General features: G+C 44.3%; 1 protein-coding gene across 4 annotated transcripts in view; it reads left to right on the forward strand.

Moving 5' to 3' along the window:
• The window catches only part of Gfra1 (GDNF family receptor alpha 1), a 200,335-nt gene that overhangs the window by 161,942 nt on the left and 18,526 nt on the right, over positions 1 to 19,867 (forward strand). For all 4 annotated transcript variants that reach the window (XM_033761402.1, XM_010634571.3, XM_033761403.1 and 1 more), the window contains 3 exons: positions 5,182 to 5,291; positions 7,929 to 8,063; positions 11,455 to 11,636. In XM_033761402.1, the coding sequence (XP_033617293.1) occupies positions 5,182 to 5,291; positions 7,929 to 8,063; positions 11,455 to 11,636 (427 nt within the window). The remainder of the gene's footprint in view (positions 1 to 5,181; positions 5,292 to 7,928; positions 8,064 to 11,454; positions 11,637 to 19,867) is intronic.

The raw sequence follows: 19,867 nt of genomic DNA on the forward strand, positions 1-19,867 counted from the left end.
TTATCATTGTAATCATTTTTCTATTTCCAGTTAGCGGCATGCTAACTGATATTTTCTGTGTAAGCCACTGTTTTTGCAAATTTCCTGAGGCCATTTCAGCATTTACCAGCCTTCCCTCCCTCTTTGTGGGTGGGAGATTTTCTCTTACTGAGGGTGATACATTTTTACATTAGTGCCTATTCATTTCTTTTTTATTTTCTCAGAGAAAAACAATCAGAGCTCATCACTGCTGTAGTCATGGAGATTTCATGTCTCCACAAGAAATTCAATTGGAGAGTTTCTTTGTTAATCCCACACTGGACATTTAAGATTCCATGTAAATTATAGTACGGCAGGCGGGGAAACCACTGAAACCAATTACAGCATGATTCATGACCCATTGTGGGCTGTCCTGAGCTGCTGGGGCTGTGATACAGTTGGTGGTCAGGAAGTGGACGGTGACCGGGTAGATGTGGGAGCCAGAGCTTTGAAAACCTATAGACGTTTGGCTTTTCAGAGTACTATGTACTCAACACAGCCACTAGCAACTCCATCACCTTGCTTGCCAGCCTGTTCTTTCCTGTCTTCCCCTTCTTAGCACCTCTGTCTGCTGAGCGGTCCATCCTCTGATTCCTTCTTCAGGCGGCCAGCTCCTTGCTGCATTTTGACTTCCACTCTAGAGAAACCTACTTGTATTATCTACGTACTTGTCTCTGGAAAAAATAGCCAACACCTTCAGTTTAAAGGAGGGGAGATTTGTTTTGTTTTGGTGCTTGGTTGCAGAGGGGTCAGTACTTGGCAGTTGGTTTTAAGCCAAAAATGGTACGACAGAGGGCCTGGTGAAGGAAAGCTGCTCACCTCATGACAGCCAGGATGGTGGTAGGGTTGGAGGGCCAGGAATATACATACGTTCCAGTCATGCTCCCAGGGGCCCACCTCCAACCAGGCCACCCCTCCTAACAGCAAATCCAGCTACTGAACTCATCAGTAGATCAATCCACTGATGTGGATAGTGTCCTCGCGTTCCAGTCAGTCACCTTCCAAACACAGGAGACTTTGGGGGAACATTTTAAATCTAAACCATAAGACCGCCATTCCACACATCCTCCCATCTCCCTTTCCTTCTGGCTCTCAGTGCTTTGCTCTGCCTCCTAGCTGCAGTCTCCTAGGAAACCACCCTCCCGCCTTCGTCATTCCCTGCTCCCTCCATGGCTGCTCTAGCAGTGAGACACAGAGCAGGTCCTAAACAAATCTTCGCTGAACAGCTGAGAGGTCCTCCAATCTTCCTAAAATTTGATAGTGTTACTTCTTGGTTTAAGTGTTTCAGGGGCTCCCACCATCTTGGTACATAATCCAAACCTGTCATTCAAGGCTCTTTGGGGCTCACACACTTCCTCCCATGAGAGCCATTTGTATCCCATGGCCCGGACATCAAGGGGAATACTTACCAGTGCTCCCGACAGGACATTAAGGCATTAAGGGTAATGACTGAGGATAATCTCTGGCTCTGGAGGCAGATGAAAAGTGGCTACAACCGGGAGGAGTCACACTTACGGTCTGTGCCACAGGCTCCTCATCTGTACAGTGGGATCGGCGATAGCACCACCTAACAAGGTGGTTGTGCGGACTGGATGTGTGAATTCATGTCAAACGCTTAAACCCATGCCTGGTACAAACACACTCTCCATACTTGTTACCTTGGGATGATTGTGATTGTCATTATTGTATGCTGCTTTCTTCAACCTGCAATGTACTCCTCCATCTTTGCTGGGCCAGTGCCTCTGTATCCTCTTCATTTCAGTCTCCAAATTATGACGTTTCTGACATTGGCTTTGGTAGCTAGCCATGGACAGTGAAAGGGATAAGTGAAGACTCAGAATGTGTGGTTTTAAATTCTGGTTGTACTGTTACTGCTTTCTAACCTTACAGATTTGGTTTCTTTATCTGTAAAATTAGGATAATAAAATAATAGTACCTACCTCATTAGAGTTGTCAGGAAAAAATATGTACTTTATAAAACCTGGTTAACATCTACTAAATTTTTCATTTATGCTTGGTCTTTTTGTATTAGACTTTCTTACCTTATATCAGAAAGTAGCCATTGTAATTATAATACTTTTATTTGTTTCTTTTGGCTTCTAGACTACTGGTTACCTAAGTTTAAATACAGGGTCTTTTTCATCATAAGTGCTTGACATATCATTCAGTCAGTGGGACAGGAGAATCCAGATGTTTTGTCAATAAATGCAATCCTTTGCATGAAGTCCTATAACAAGGGGCTGTGATGGGAAGGGAAGATGTCCTGAAGGAAGAATCCTCAGAGGGAGATGCTTTTATTTCTTTAGAAAGTACTGAAGACTGAAGGTTCAGTGCCACTACACTATTTCATTTGGCACCAAGTAAATAGAAGATGAAGCCTACTCTCACAGGGCAGGTACTAGAATCCCAAGGCATATGTGACACATGCTTTTTCAGTGGGGTTGACTGACACAGTGGCTAACAGCATTGTGAATTAATAGTTAATTCTTTAGAACAGCACAAAGTCTTGCTTTGCAATGTTTTCTGAGTATAGTGGTGTACATACCATCAGGTTAGCCTTGTGATGTCAACTAGCTGCAAAATTCCACAAAATTGACCCATTAGCTAGTAATGGGCCGGCTCTAGCACATCATGATCAGACTTCCAGGAACCACTCTGTTTCCAGGTGTCAGCATGGGGAGGAGGTGTTAAATGGGGTAGATCACAGAAATGAGTGTTGTAAAATTGTGTGCTTACTGTTATCTTGAAATTCTTCCCATCCATGGGCTGTGATCTGTGCCCATAGTCACCTCTCAAAATGCAGCTTTCCGGGTTCTGCTCAGAGTATATTTTGCTTCATCCTCCCAATCAGGACTATGCTTTGTGCAACAGACGGAGTCAATTAGCCTTTCATGCCAGAGTCCAATTGTAAGTCAGTTCTGAGGTTGTTAAGCTAAATGAGTCTGGTGGCATTAGCCTTATGCTGAAGGGCAGTAACCCACACCACAGTGTTGTTAATGGTCTGCTCCAGAGACTCCAAGGAACAGGAGATGCATCTCTGGGGGACAGGCAGGTGGTAAGGGGCTGCCTGCTCAGAGACCTGCTCGACCCTAGTTGTGTGTGGAGCTGGAGCTAGAGCTGCCTGGACCACAGTTGGCCTTTGCAAAGTTAGGCACCCAGTACCACTAGATCATTAGCTTTCATGACCTGGAAAATTCTTCTGAAATTAACACTCCATCCAAGCTGGATGCTATCAGAGCCAGTTGAGTAAGCCTGAGCCACCTTTAGGGATTTCCTCCAAAAAAATTAAATCCTTTAAGCAGACTACAGAAAATAGCCAGGTTCTGTACCCTTCAATGTGTTCAGTTAAAATCAGAAAACACCAGTGAGGTGTGCACTGTGGTTGAGGTCCAGGCTCATATATGCACAAAAAACACAAGCGTCATCGGGAAGATCTTGCCAAGCCACTTAGCTTCAGCATATGGCCCTGCTTGGGAGGTGTTATAAGGCACCTCTCTGAAAAGTACCAGGTGCTGTGGAAAGCAAATAAAGCAGACCTTCCAGTGCCTGCCTCAGGCACTCGCTGTGAGGAGCCAGGCCCCCAGAATATACAGAGGTCCCCTGATAGGCGCGGACAGGGAGGTATAGGCATAGCTGGTTGCAAGATTCAAGGGGAAAGCCACATGAATACCATGCTGCTTGTACAGTGCACTGTGAACTTCGATCATTTGTCAGGCTTTTTAATGCCCCTTCTAGTTAAAACTGTAGAGGAGAGATACAGAAGGTATTTCTTACAGCCCTTTACAAACCCTTGTGGTTCCCCACACATCTCCCTCACTAAGCCGAGCTTGTTGATATCATAAAGTGTGCTAAGTAAATGTAGTTTTTTTGGGTAGAAAGAAGTACCAAAAGCACTGAGTATGTCAGCAGACAACTCAGGGGTGAGCTAAAGACAGAACACTGAGACAACCTCCCATTGTTTCCTGTAATTGCCAAATAATTTAAATTCTCCTGAAGTCCATTGTGTTCTCCCATGGAAAGAGCTGTTGTCTGCTGAGATGACCTCGGAGGTCACCCAGTTCTCATTCAGAATTTCTTCAACAATGTCTTCTTTAGTCTGAAAAACCGCCAACTGGCCACAGGGAGCTCTCTTCCTCCCCAGACCGGCATATCTGTGGCTTTTCTCCACTTCTGGGTCTCTGAAACCTCACTGCTAAGCAGGGCTTCCGGATGGACTGCGTCAGCTCCTGGAAAGTTCCCACAATGCAGACAGAGCTGTACTTTAACCAGCCACAAGCCCACCGCCCACCACGAAACTTACCTGTCCTTTTGGCCTTTCACATTGGTTGTTCAAAGGCAGACTCTTCAGTGCTGCTGGGCTGGGGAATGAGTGGACTTAGAAGGCAGAGATATGCACCCTTAAGGCTTGTAGGAACTGAGGGAGCAGATGGGCTGTAGGATCCTATTTTGATGCCAAGGACATGTTTCTGTATAAAGTAAATATTTTCCCACTGTGGATCTCTGGTGAGTCTGTAGAGAAGCGTATTTCCTAAAGATGCAAATAAGTCTAGTCAGAAATAAATATTGAATAGAAACTTCAAAGCCTCTAGATTTCTTGAGTTGTAGGCCCCGAAGATTTCTCTGCAAATAAGCAGACACATACACACAGGTGGATGCGGGCTTGGGGAGGGAACATTTGGGAGATTGTATGAGAAAAAGGATGACAACATTTTAATAGTTCATGTTCTGTTTGTGTGTGTGCAGAGCAAGGCATGTCAACAAAGGAATAAAGAAAAGTTATGCCTGTCCGGAGACTCGGGATTTTTTTCTTCTAAATATATATTTTTATTTACAGTCGACAAGTTGTAGACATATTTATGGGATTTATGTGATGTTGCAAGACATGTACACAATGTACAATGACCAGATCAGATTAATTGGCATATTCACTACCTCAAACACGTATCATTTCCTTGTTTGGGGAACATTCAGAGTTCCTCTTTAGGAGCTACTTTGTAATGCAATTGTCAACCATAGTGCCCTAATGTGCTATAGAACATTAGAAGTTACTCCTCTTTCCAGTTTTACCACTATGCCTGTTAACTGTTCTTTTTTCAGCACCCTCCTTCTAGCCCAAAAGTTTGGGATGTTTTCAGCACATGTCACCCTCTTTTTCCATCGTAGATCTCGCCTTGCAGATTTTTTTACCAACTGCCAGCCAGAATCAAGGTCTGTGAGCAGCTGTCTGAAGGAGAACTACGCAGACTGCCTCCTGGCCTACTCCGGGCTGATTGGTAAGATGGGGGAAGGCAGGACGGGAGAAAAGTCTGGTTTGCAAATGCCCGCACTCTTTCCTTGCAGCCAGATGATGCCTGCACATGTAAAAATCCCCCAGTAGCCTTCCGTGCTGGGGCTTTGACAATAGGCTCTTTAGGGTTTGCATGTTTTTAAAATGTAAAAAACCAGAACAATGGATGCACAAAGGACAAAGGCAGGAAACAGGGATTGTTAAGGGCAGGGAGACCACAAGTATGAAGAGGAGTGAAGTATCTCAGTTGGGGAACGGACCATGCAGAACAGAAGCAGGAAACAATCAAAGCCTGGTTATGAAAGAAGAGAGCAAGTCAAACAAAGTTAATTGTATTAGAGAACGTTAGAAGGAACTTGGAAGTGATTCCATCTGGGGAAATCAAAAAAGCTCTTTTCCAGAATGGCCCTTTGGAAATACAAACCCTAAATATCAAAGTTCTTGTTGCCATTAGTGTTCTTGGTAATCCAGCTCCCTATGTGCAGGGGGACCCTGAGGCTCATTTTTCTCCCCTGAAATACTATGTCATAGCAGAAGCAGTATTTTCTATCTCGAGTGTAGAATCTAGGGGAAACCATGTTCTCAGCAGTCAAGAGAACAGTGCCATGAAGAGAGGCTCCAGTGTGGGAAGAGAGCACGCTTGTTCCTCAGGAGAAGTGGGACTGGCAGGAGGCAAGATGGGTGTCCTAGGTATCAGGGACAGCAGAGGCTTTGGTGTCAGCACTCGGCTGCAGTTGGCATTTGAGAAGGGACATGTAGCACAGAAAACTGGGGAAAGTAAGAGAGACCGCGGTTGTCAGAGGGTGATGGCTCAGCCAGGGTGCGCTTCCCTGCCAGGTCTCTGTGTCAGGGTCACACAGGTCACCAGCCAGAAGAAGAGCCTCCCACCCAGCATGACAGCACAGGCCAAACCCTGTCACCAGAATGTCTTTGTGAGGAGCCTTTGGGGAAACCAGTGACAGTATTTGATGCTGTGGTACTGTCCCTTTTGTTTTGGCAAGGGTACCTGTGCTCCCTTGAGTCCCACCTGCCCCTGTTTTAATTAATGAGTAGACCTTACATCCGTATTCCAGATCTGCAATCAGGCTTTCCTTTTCTTAACAAAGTTAGTTACCAAATATGGAGTTAGAAAAAGAGCGAAAGCCATTAAGGCGCACTCATTGTTTAAAAAAAAAATTAAAAGAAAAATAACACCATAGAAGCTCACAGAAGCAAATGTTAAATATTCGCGGCCCTGCTCCAATAGCGAGTTACTGTTAATACTCCAGTCTGCAGCCTCCCAGGAGCACAAGCTCATTAACTCCTCCGTGAGTGGCCAGGGTGCAGTACTGCCAACTCTGTGAGCAGTTGAGGCTTGGCAGACCCTTGCATGCCTGAGGAGGTGGAAAGAAGGGAGAAGGAAGTAGAGGCAAGGTCTTCGACAGGCCCGCATTCATTTTGCTCTTCGGGTCTGGATCTCTCCCTCCACACTGGTTCCTGGGTCATTGGAACCTAAGTTACTTCTGCACGAAGCCTATTCCTACTTCTTCCATATGTCCGGGGTCCCCTCTGGTGCCTGAAATCCTCTCCTCACTCAGTATTTGGGTCGCCTCTTACTTTGTCAACTGAGTTAGAGATCCTTTGATATTGTAGCTTAAAATTCTAATGCTGAGTTGTAATAGGATATTACTCATTTCAAGTTAGGAAGGAATTAGGGCAAAGACAATAAACCCCCTTGACCCAGAGGAGCTTACAAAAATTCGCTTTTGTTTGTGAGCCAAATACATGCTGTGGATTCCTGACCATCTATTATTTCTTACTTCCATGGAAATACCTAAAAACAGAAGGCTTCTTGGCATTGGTGGGCACTGCCCGGTGTGAGCCACCCAGGGGGAGACATTTGGGCTGTATTAGTGTAAATACATTGTGTATTTGTGCCATTTGAGAATTTACCAGAAAAAGTCACGGATACCACAAAATTTAGCAGGAGGGACCACCCGGCATTTCTTTAAGGCCTATGGAAGGTCCACAGACAATACTGTAGGAGCCCTTGGCTCAGAGAAGTTCCAGTGTTTGTTTCCAAGTCTTCCACAACTTGGAAGCCTATTCAGATCAGTTGAGAATCTGGCGGGTGACAGCAGCCTTGTTACAAATGTACATACATTCCGCGTGTGGGGGATCCGTCAAGGCTCCTAAGCTTCCCTGTGTTACTCTGCAGAAGCCATTCGATTTGGAGGAAAGTGGATTCAAAGCCCTAAAAGGACTTTTAAGATATATAATTGCAGTGCTATCTGTTTATGAGGATTAATGACATTTTCAAGAAAATTTTAGGGATTTGGTAACTCATGCATTCTAAGTTAATTCTCTCCTACTCCATGACATTCATACCATTTGTGCAGGAGAAAAATACTGTAAATGCAACTCAAGGAGTTCTCCTATAATTTTTAAAGTAAACGTGTAAATTATTTTATGTGCTGAAGATAAATTGCCAAGAAAATGTGCTGCTTAACATAATTTCCCACTCAGCAAACACAGGGTTTGTAATTATCCACAGCACATCGGTTGTCAGAGGAACATTTGTTTCTTTTCTGTGGAAAAGTACGTATGATCACAGGAATGAAATGCCTTGTTTTTACTCTCTTAGGCACAGTCATGACCCCCAACTACATAGACTCTAGCAGCCTCAGTGTGGCCCCGTGGTGTGACTGCTTCAACAGTGGGAATGACCTGGAAGAATGCTTGAAGTTTTTGAATTTCTTCAAGGACAATAAATGTCTTAGTGAGTATTAAAAAAAGAAGCAGCAGCAGCATGCAAACACATGTTTTCTGTGGTGACCTTGAAGTGTACCTTCTTGTTTTTTGTGTTGTCTGCCTGTCCGCCCCCCACCCCTTCCCTTTTCCTGACTTCAGCTCTTCTTGGCCACGCTGCATGATGCAGCAGGGAACCACATGAGCGATGAACTGGGTGCTGCCAAGATTATGAATCCAAAGCCCTAAGAGAGCAAGAGATTCAAATGACTGAGGGTACATTATGTGGGAAAGAACACTTCCATCTGCAGATCAAATTTTGATCTTGGCAACCAGCAGAGAGTCCATTCCCAAGGTTCTGAAAACCTGGGCAGAATATACAATGTGAGAGGTTCAGATAAATGAGATGAAGATAGGCCTCCAAGAACCCCTCTGGGAAAAATTAGCATGTTAATGTCAGTAGCCCCTTGGATTTCCAGGGTTGGCTCAGAGCAGAAGCAACAAATATTGAGAGGGGGAAACTGGAGATGCAGCCAGGAGACTTAGAATGTCTGTTATCTCAGGAGATAAGATAAGCAGGGGCGGGCAGGCAGGAATGGTTGGGATGGGGCGTTCTGCTTGGAAACAGAGTCAGTTATTATTGCAGGGTCCTTTAGGCAGTTTAGAAACATGTTTCCCAAAGGGTTAGAGACAGAAAGAAAGAAATGTAGAAATATGAACAGTGGGCATCTATCAGATAGCTCCATAAGTGTGGTGCCGGGGTCACATGCAGCCGGAGGAGCATGCTCTAGGTGACAATCTGACTGAGATACTTGAAAGTTTCACTCACTCTCACGTGGTTTGTGGAACCACACTATAGGGTGTGGAATACACATTATCTCATTTTCTGGACTCTGCCTGTGAATCTTAGGAGACATAGGTGTTGTTATATCCACCACAGCTGAGTAAAAAGCAGCATTCACATGGTTCCTATGCAGCAGAGTTAGGATCAAACCCTTGTCCCCTCTCCTGAAAGTCTTGTTCATGCATGGCAATGAAAGATCTGTTGGACAAGAGCATAATTCTGAATTTTAGAGAAAAGGCCTGATTTCCTGGTGGGAAGGATAGACCAAATGTTTAGGAATCATGGTCCAGCCACTTTCCTGAGAGCCTTATTATCTTCAAGAGACAATCTCTCCTTGGTGCTTATAATAGACACACAAAACAACTTTTGAATGTTACCTGCTCCTTGTTCCATTTGTAGAAAAGAGATACAAGTTATTTGTTCGTTAGGTTATTTGAATAATGTTGCTGAAATCAGTCATTCTGGTTGCCTTAAAAATAAAACAGGCTTTTGGCTTCATAAATGAAATTCAAACCCACAAAATTAGCTTCAAGAATGGAGGCATTTGCTAAGACATTGGGCATGCCAAGGAATTTCAGTTTTGTTTGGTACTGACATATAAACACACACATGTGCATGTGTATACAACCTCTTTTCATATCTTGCCCTTTTCTGGCAGAATGCAAGTTTTAATATATCAATGACAATACAGTAACCATCCAAAAATGTTTTACTCATATTGGATGGAAAACTTTGCCCTCACAGAGAAATTAAAGTTATCCCTGCTTTGTAACATTCTGGTAAAAGAGAAAATAGTCTGGAATCTTACTGCTAATGACTTTTCAATAAAAATAAATGCATTTGGCCAGAAGTTTTCAGTCATCCTATTTGAACTTGGATTATACACTGGGCACAGAGCACCAAAGACATAGGGTTATAAATTCAGTCTCTTACAAGAGGAATAAACTAAGAACTCAATTCTACCACCTTTGGATTGGGCCAAACATCTCCAGATTCCCCTACCATGAACACAAATATAACCAATTCTTTACTTCTAGTTTCCATGTGGGAAAGTTATTTTTATTTCGAATGTATAACAGATGTAAGGGCAAGAGAGGAAAAGGATGGAGGAAAAGTGAAATATCAGTCGCATCACTCAAGTCTGTACGCAGATGGCTCCTCCTCTGCCCAGCTTCCCTAGACCACTAAATATCAGCCTCTTTGCACCCAGCTGCTCCCCTGCTCCCTCTTGTTTCATTTTTCTCTGGATACCTCTCGCCATCTGTATGCTGTAGATTTCCTTATCTGCCTCCTTTGTTGCTGTCATTGTTCACTACAGTATGCTGAGCACACAGACCAGAGGTTTGAATGAATGAATCAATGAATGAACAAGTGATGGACTGAATGAGAGTTTTTGTTATTGCTGTCCTGGCTCATTTAAGGAAACTGGACCCTATGTGCCCTTTCTTGATATTCTATGCGCCAGTTAAGCCGTGTAACATGGCAAGAAGTGTGAAAAAAGAGCATTTCTATTCATTTGAAGTTGTTTCTTACAACCCCCCAAAATGTAAAGTTGTAGAAAACAAGCTTCCAATTTGCTAAACTTAAAGGATAACAGTTTTAGAGCAACGTGTCACTTCTAAGGGGAATATCAGGTCTAAATTATTCTGTCTTGTGTATCAAAAGATGCCAACTAAGAGTCGTATAGTAACAATTTGCACATTCAGGTCCCAAATGAAAGAGTTTGATTTCTTATACAATGAATATGAAATAAAAAAAAATTTCTAAATCCAGGCCAAATCCCAGAAGACCTGATTAAAAACTGTTTTTTATTCATTTTGGGGAGGGAACAGCACACAACCAATTTACTCTTGCCATAAAAACAATCTAATCCCATGAAATTGTAATAAGCTTTTAAAGTTTTACATTTTAAACTTTTCATTTAAACAGGGCCGCTCCTATCTAATTATGCAGATTTTGTTTGGAAGACTGGGAGTAGAAACGGAAAAAATAATCTTACTTAAATGTTCACTAGATATTGATGAGGCTTGGGGTAGATTTTTTGTTGTTGTTGTTTTAAAGAAACTGGCCACTTTTTGCCTGCCAAATTAGTGTGGATGCCATTGGGTTTCCTCAGTCTCATTATTAGGGATGTAGTAAGGAAAAAGGCACCAATTAATTTGCTTTAAGTCTAGAATTTTGACAAAGCATAAAGGCTTTCTTGGAAAAATGGCACAGCTATGATCCCGATCCCAAGTAACAGGTCTGAGGCTGGGTTTCAAAGGGCTTGACTGATGAGTATTTCAGGGCAAGCACCTTGCTCAGGACCTGACACATAAATAGGAACACAATAAATATTTGTTGCACTTGGAATATAGCTAAGCATCCGGCTCAGTGTTTAATGACTGAGTTGATTTTTGAGCACCTGACCCAGAAGACTGATTCTCAATGTGGGTGGATTGGATGGATGGATGAATGGGTTTTGCTCGGAGATGTCCAGTCCTGTAATCAGGATTTCTAGTGTCCTTGCCTGACTGTGCGCATCTTGCTACATTTGTTGCTTGACTCTGAAATTGGATTCCCTCCTGTTTTATTGCAGAAAATGCAATTCAAGCCTTTGGCAATGGCTCCGACGTGACTGTGTGGCAGCCAGCCCTCCCGGTACAGACGACCACTGCCACCACCACCACTGCCTTCCGGGTCAAGAACAAGCCCCTGGGGCCCGCAGGCTCTGAGAATGAGATCCCCACACATGTTTTGCCACCTTGTGCAAATTTACAGGTGAGAATTGAGTCTAAATTTCCTATTTTAGCTCACTTCTAGGGACAACTTGGATTCATTTTATGAAATGCACGTAGAGGTGGATGACAAATGCTGCTCAATTTGAATCTCAAATTTTAAGTATCATAAATGGAGATTGTGATGTGTCATATAACAAAAAGAACGATGGACTATGGAACTGATACTAACATTTATTAGTGATGAGCCTTGGCGAAGGCACTTGTGTCCAGCTCTAGTAAATGAGGGATCTGGGCAGGTACACCCCCAGTTTCATTTGTGGGGTGGTAGAGTTGGGCTGGCTGTTCACTTGCGGTACTGATTTGTGTTCTCTGCAAAGTAGCATATTGAAGAGAAAGGAATCCTTGGGTTTGCCACCATCGTGGCCATTTAAACATAACACGAGGCATTGGATCAGCTTTGAAGGTAAAGAGAGGGCCACTAGTCAAGTGCTAGGCCATGTGTGGAGTCCCAGCTGGGTGGGCTCTTTAGGAAGCAGAAGCAGGTGCTCTTCAGCAGTGAGAGGCACTGTACGCTGCCCTGTTAAAGAAGAGTCCAGTGAAAGAAAGGAGTCAATCCAGGTCTATAAGGCAGAACCACAACAATGTATAAACAGCGATTTCCTGCTTTTGGTCAAAAGTAGAATGTCTCTTCTACCTTTTTGTTGATTTATCACAGAAATGAGTATTCAGCTATTTGGTAAGACATTAGTTATATGTATGTTCATAAAGGCTTTGTACATATTTTATCCTTTTGGATGTTATCCTCCTCGTGGCTGCAGGAGAGGAGCTATTACTCCAGCAGTCTAGCCTCAGAGAAATGATGTCTGTTCAAGTCTGCAACACTTGTAGGTCATAAAAACAGCACTGGGAATCCAGGAGCCTCGTTCTTTTCGTGTCATTCTGTGTTTTTCTGTGACTACATGGTGACTTCTGTCTCTTGCCATGCTTGAGAAAAGAACACTCGTAATCTATGTGTCAGGAACTGTGGGGTGGCCTCACACTTACCACTGCAGTACACACTCACCTTCCTCACCAAGGCTTAGCCTCATTCCCAGAAGTCTTCTTTTGCCAAATACCATCTTGACCCACAACCTACCTTATTCCCTAGAAAGTATCAGGGCAGTTTTTCCACTCTCGTGCGTTCTTGATATTTCCTCACTTCCAACATTTCCGCTCTTTTTCATTGTCCTACATGTCATTTACCCAAGCTTTGGTGACTGCCCTCAGTCATCCTGGGTCTCTGCCCCAACACGGAGTCTCAGTAAAGAGAAGGCACAGTAAAGATAAGGAAACCACATAGCCCACGGTCAACCAGATGTTCTTCATGCTTCTAAAGCATTTCTTGAGCTTTTACCCTCCCCTAAGCACTGGGCAGAGAGTGCCAGAGCTGAGAGGTAGCTTGAAGAATAATCTTGTACCCTCTAACTCCTCCATCCTGCAGCAGGACCCTAAGTTTTGCAGAAAGGAAATGACTTGTACAAAGTTCCCCGGCCAGGCAGAGATGGATCTAGAGTTTGGCAAGGGACAGAATCTCTTATTCATCTCTGATTAGGGCTCAGTGCCCACTTGCTCCCAGGTCAGTATTTTTCCTTGGGATGCCATCAGGTTCTAGTGTCATCAAAGACAATGGCCAGATGAGGAACAGGACCTTGTCATCATCAGGTGGCAGATGTGGGCCAGTGGTGGTTTTCGACCAGTTAGAATGGTGCGCTCTGGCTACAGTGGAACCAGCCAGAGTCTTTGTGTGCACATCTAGGTGCACAGAAGGTGGCTGCAGAAGCCACCTTCAACCTGCTTATTAAATCCTTTCTGCACTTTGGAAATTTCAGGAAGGTGAGCATTCAAAATATAAACCAAAAATTGACTCTTCAGTGAACTAAGAATAGTAGGCGGGATGCAACTTTCCACATTTTTAGGAGGTCAGGCTAGGTCAGTAGGAGACATTTCAGATTAGTCATCGCCGGGAACTCCTCAAAACTCCAGGTCCCCCCGTGAACAGAGAGGAGTCTCTGCCTCAGGAGGTACCTACTGCATCTCTCGCCTCTTCCTTGCCCCATCACAATCCCCCATTGGATGCCCAGGATGCAGGGCTTGGCTTGGCTGCACATCTAGTGCTGTGTGTCCAGCATGGATTTTTCCAGCCACCCCTGCCTGCCCGGAGTGCTCTGACCACAGGGGTGCCCTGGAAACATCAGGGAGCATCTGAGCTTTTATCCCAAGAAACTCTGCCTTTCTACTCCCTGTGTTAGTACTGGGAACTCTGCTTCATCCATAGAGAGGTGAAAGTAAAATTAACACATGGTGTTTGTCTCAGGGCTGCCATTTGATCTCTAGGCAGAGGGGGCATGGAGGAGTGGGACCAGCCAGGAAAAGGGTGGCTACCTCTCTTCCCTGTGATGAGCATCAGAGCTGAACGTCTGGCTCCAGGTGGCTGTCCCATATTTATACCCGTGAGATCCAGAATGAACATCCGAGCCTGTGTCAAACCCTGCTCTAGTCTTCACCAGCATCATGCCCTCGTTGGGTGTGCTGACCTCTGTGAGCCTCCGTTTCCCTGTTACAAGGTATGAGAATGGCCTTGCTGCTAGAATTGAGAGGATTAAATGGGAGCGGAGCGAATGCTCCTGAATGACACTTTTCGAAGGCCCCTTGTGATGCCTGATCCCCACTCAGTCACATGGTCCCCTTAGGAAGTGGACACTGGTGCTGTGCTTTGCTCAGGGCTGGGCATTGGGGGTGATCACAGTGGTGTAAGTGAACACTAACAGGTGAATGGTGTGTTTTATTCTCTGAAGCATCTTGAATGCTTTCTCCCCTTCACTCCTCAGAGCCGCCATATGAGTCAGATGTGGCAGACATCCTTTGTACAAGTGAGGCAGAAAGAGCTAGAGACTTAGCTAACATCACACACTATTTCATCTATGGTCTCTGCAGTTTTGCCTTGTCCTATGACCTTTGTCGTTGAGTTAGGAACAGATGGTGAAAAGGAAGTAAAGAACAGAAAAGGAAGAAAGGAGAAGCCAGGTTTGACAGACCTGTGCCCTGGCTCATACAGATGAGGAAGACAAAAAAACAAAGCTCATACTCTACACTTTATGGCAGTTGATCTTGTCATTTTGTCTGGATTACGAGACTCCTGGAGAGGTGACTGAACTGTGGGAGCACTGTTCGCATCCCTGGATTAATCCGTTGATGTTCATAGTTGAATTGGCTGCGGGAAGTGTAGCCTGGTTGGAGGAGTGAGTCACTGGGGATGTGCTTTTGAAAGGTGTACCTCTCCCTGCTGGTACTCTTCCCCTGTGCTCTGATTCTGGCTGCCAAAATGGCCAGCCAACCACGGACTGGAACCTCTGAAACCAGTAGTCAAATTAAAACTCTTCTTTAAACTGCAGGTGTCAGGTATTTTGTCTCAGTAACAGGAAAGCTCTGGGTTTCTTTGTGCCTCAGGGGCAGGATACATATAGGCGGAGGACTGAAAGTTTGTCAGTAAAACTTTGAACACCTTGATGACCTTTTTAGAGTGACCTACGTGAAAATGGTTGAAAGGATGGTTTAAGGCCAGAGGATCTGAGAGTGACAAATTAAGGGCTTCACCCTGAGAATGTCGCCCCTCTGGCTGATTGAGGACTCTTGCTCTGTGCAGGGCTCCCAGGGGCTCATTCTCTGCATCTGCCCTTCTGTTGCCTGTCTGGCTGTCTCTAGATGAATTACTTCTTGTCAGAGGTCCTAGAAATATCTTAGAATGACGTTTGTCCCAGCCACCTGTGTCATGACTAGGAATAGAACTGACTTAAACCATCTTGGGATCCATGGGTAAGAGATTTGGAGACAATCAACAGTCTTTGGCAGCTCTAAAGTTCACTTCCCATGAGAAGTGCCCTCTCCTAATGTTTTAAAATATACAATAATAGAAGAAAACTCTCGGGGACTGGAGTATCTATCTTAACATTTGAGATAGATTTCCCCCTTGGAAAGGAAGACATAAGAATAAACATTTTTGAAAGTTTGCTTCCTAACGTTATTATCAACAAACCTAAGGCTGTTCTACATGAGAATAGGTGGCCTTGGGTGTGGTGATCAGGGCCTCATCTGTGACTCCTGGGAAAGGCTCTGCTTTAAAAAAGGGAAGTTGATTGAATAGTATAAAATGTCATGGAAATGTCCAATTGCTAACCTCCTGAGGTGATAAAATACTGGGTTTTGGGTAACCTGCCAAGCTCCCATGTCAGGATTAATTGGCAGTCATATTAGTAACAAGCCCTACACAAGCTGTGCTATTGTTGGCATATTCTTTTGACTTGTACAGAGTGGTCACATGAAAGACTAAGAAACCTTAATAATTCTACCAATTATTTCATCATCTGTACACTTGAGTGGTCTGCTAACTTGAAAAGCTCAGGATATTTAAAACAAATGGACTGTACTTGTCGCTTATTTAAAGAAAATATCATTGGAGATTAAGTCAGTGCTAGAAAAATTTGTATTTTGCATTGTACACTGCTTAACCCTTGTGACTTACAGGGAAGACCCACCCCGCTGCAGTACCTAAGATAGAACTCAGGACCTTGCACATGTGAGGCAGGTGCTGCACTACTGAGCTAAATCCCCAGTCCCAGGGAAGACTTTGTAAATGTAGTATTTGTAGACCTCTGACTTTTGTATTTCGATAGAATACATTTCCCCTTTTGTATCTGTGGGGAATTGGTTCCCGGATCCTCCAAGGATATCAAAAACCATGGATGCTCAAAGCGCCTTACATCAAATGACGTAATATTTGGATATAACTTAGGACACCCTCCTGTATATTTAAAATCATTTATAAATTATGTATAATACCTAATACAAATGAAAATGATATATAAATCATTGTTACACTGTATCATTTATGAAATTGTGACAAGATAAAAGTCTATATATGTTTAGTTCAGACATTTTTTTTTTTTTTTTTTTGCTAATACTTTTCACCCAGGTTGTTGAACCCTCAGAAGTCCTGGAGACAGAGGGCTGACTGGGGTAAGGGCTAGGTGCTGTGGCCTTGGGACTAAGATTAGACTGTCTCACTTCCTCTGCCTCTTTTACTCCCTTCCCTCAGAAAGAGCAGTGACAGATCCTGGGGACACTCAGAACCAGCAGGATGGCTGGAGGACGGCTGTCGGAGGTGGGCAGATGCTGTAGTGAACAGCATCAGCCGCAGCATTAGTTTTTTGATGAAACACATCTGTGAGTGTCTGGGGGTGAGACGCAGCAGGCCAGTGGTGGCCCATCCCAGGTGGAGGACTCTGCCCAGGTTTCGGTTCCCTCCCCTCATGGTCGTGGAATTTTAGAGGCAGGACTGTAGAAAGACACCAGCAGAGCAGCTGTAAGTCATGAAAGTGGCTTGCACATGGTGGACAGTCTGTAAGAAAGCTTCTTGCCCAAACTGGCAATGCTGAAGGCTGCTCTTCTGCCTGCCTTGCACCCCCTCCTTCAGGTTCATCATCTCTGCCTGCCAGGTCACCATAGCCCTAAGAAATCTGCGGCAGAAACACTACAGGCCCCTGTGTGCACACGGAGCGGGGCAAGGGGACACAGCAGAGGCCGGCATCTGCTTGGAGCCGAGAACATGCAACATTCGCGGGATCTCAGTCTAGGTCCACACCTCCTGGCCTCCCAGCAAAGCCCTAACTCCTTTTCTTCTCATCTCAAAGTAGAGTCAACTTATCTGCAGGCTCAGCACTTACAGGAGGTGACTGGCAGGACAGATGGTAGACACGATCCCTTTAATTCCTTGATATTCTGCCCAAGAATATAGATGATAATCTATATTTAGATGCCCCGCCCCCCGCTATCACCCCAGTAACTCATGGGACTCAAAGAATTCTATTTGTTTTAGTTAGGGCCAGACCAATCCAGAATTTTGTTTTCTCATTGAGTTTGTTGGTACATTTTAGGTATACAGCACAGTTACATTCATCATTGGGATCTCGTACCTTTACATAACAGGTCTTGGTTCTCATTTTTTCCCCTTACCCCTGCCCAATCCAGAAATAATTTTGAAACTCTTCCTGGGAGTTTTGGCAAACCTCAAAACTCTAGAGATGGAAAGAAGATGATTAACCAGACCTGCTAAATACCCAGGACTCTGCTGGCTGTGACCAAGTGAAAATTTTAAATGTTGGGTTTTCAAAGGAGAGCTGCCAATGGGTGTTCTGTAAATCATTTGTGCCGGCAGACTGACCCCATTATGTCAGCTAATCCTGGAAATACAGGAGGTAAATTTAAATCTTCAAGCATGAAGCACTTAATCAATATTCTAAATGTTTTTCTTGCAATTTATGCTTGCAGAGCAATGGGGTACTTTGGTGTCCCGTTAATCTTCTGCTGGAGAAGAGGCACTTGTCGGGGGGTGTGGCGGGGTTTGCACAGAACACCTCATGGGCTACTTACTCCTGGCCCCCAACAAGAGGGTCCAGCTGGCCTGAGAGGACTTCCTCAGATCTTGCCTTCAGCCTGTAGTAAATAGCATAGCAGTTCCTTTGCTGAGAAGAGCCAGGGCTTTGGAGTCAGTCAGACCCCAGTGAGCATTCTGGCTTTCCTCCTATTGCTCTCTGTGACTTAAAGTGTGTTCCTTACCCTCTCTGAGTCTCTGCTATAAAACACCACCTGTGTTTTGATTTTCTCATGAAGCTCGAAGAACAACATCAGAATACAAAGGGTTCAGATGAAAACTGACAACTCAGGGCACTTGGAAGGTGACCACACTCTTCCCAGTTGCTTCTGTGTCTTAGAGATGTAACTCCACAATCAGGGCTGTGGAGGAAGGGCTGCTCCGGTGGTTGGGGGTAATGGAGGAAGAAAGAAGAAGCTCTTTAGATTGTGCTTTCTTACTTTGTAAGAAGAGTTTGAATCAAAACTTAGCCTGCCAGTTTTAAGACGGCATCATAGAAAGTCCTGCTGAAGATGAAGGAGCGAAATATTCTTGGGACACCAGGACAAGATGGAAGGGAAACCAAAGGCAGGAAAGAAAGGACCACCTTTTGAGAGATTACAACTGCTCTAGATTCCCTGTCCCTGTGCCCTGAAGGCATCTCTTGAGTGCTCCATCCTGACAGCCTGCTTCTTAAAACTCCCATTCCCGTCAAATCTCTGTCCAGCTTGATTATTAAAGGGGGACTGTCCACCAGGGGCCTTCCTGTCTCTCTAACCAGTGCTGACCTCAGGAAGAGAGGATGCAGTTGTTAAGTGGAAGTGCTCCTCGTCACACAAAAGAAAGTGCTTGAGAACTAGCCCTGCCTCTGAGCTTCAAAGCCTAGAGCTTTGCAGGGTTTCCTAGATCTGCACTCCATCCTTACTTGCTTAATGTTTATCTTTAAAATATTATTTACAAAAACTCATCTGAAGCCCTTAACATAGGTGGAACCACAGGTGCAATGTGCTGTTAATAGCAACATCTAAATATTAAAATAATTAAAAAGTTTGAATGCCTCCTAAAAAATGTCATGTGCTACCAGTAGCGACCAAACTTCTCTTCCAGAAACATTATGAGCGAGCTAATCCTCCATCAGATTCTAGAACAATTTGCTTTGATATCTTGTATCACTTCAGCCCTTTATGGCTTGTTATTAATAAGCAGTACACATACAGTGCTTTCCAGGAGTGCTGCTCACAGTAAACCCATGAGGTTAGTGCTATTATTTTTCCCATTTTTCAGACAAGAGACCTGAAGCATAAGGAGACTTGATCAGGGGAGAAGAAATAGCAAAGTGACATCCCCCCCAAATGGCCCTCCCATGCATTTTAAATGCCTACATTGTGTTACCTAAACCAGAGCACTTTAAACATTTTGTTTCGGGATAACATTATTCAGCCCTATAAATTAAATCAGTCCCTAAATTCTTGTTGAACATCTGGCAGATTGAAGTGTCAGACTGTTCATAAAGTAGCATAAAGAAAAGTAATGAGGCCTATTCAGACTCCAACTGGTGTACCGCAGTACAACTCAATTGTGACGCTGGCCACCTGGAGCTCGTGTCAGACACAGGTTAAGGGCATGGTCCCCAGCAAGAATGCCAGCTACGTTCACGGGGCTCCCCGGCCACCTATACTTCTGATCCACTGGTTCAACACCAAAGTGTTGCACAATCCCCTCACCGTGCAGTTCATTGGAATGGCATACAGAACTCAAGAAAGTTCTGTGCTTGATGATGTGCTTTATTATAAGGAATATAAGCCAGGACCGGCTACATGAAGAGA

The sequence above is a fragment of the Fukomys damarensis genome, unplaced genomic scaffold, assembly GCF_012274545.1.
Source record: "Fukomys damarensis isolate Sample0158 unplaced genomic scaffold, DMR_v1.0_HiC HiC_scaffold_8, whole genome shotgun sequence".
NCBI classification, from domain to species: Eukaryota; Metazoa; Chordata; class Mammalia; order Rodentia; family Bathyergidae; genus Fukomys; species Fukomys damarensis.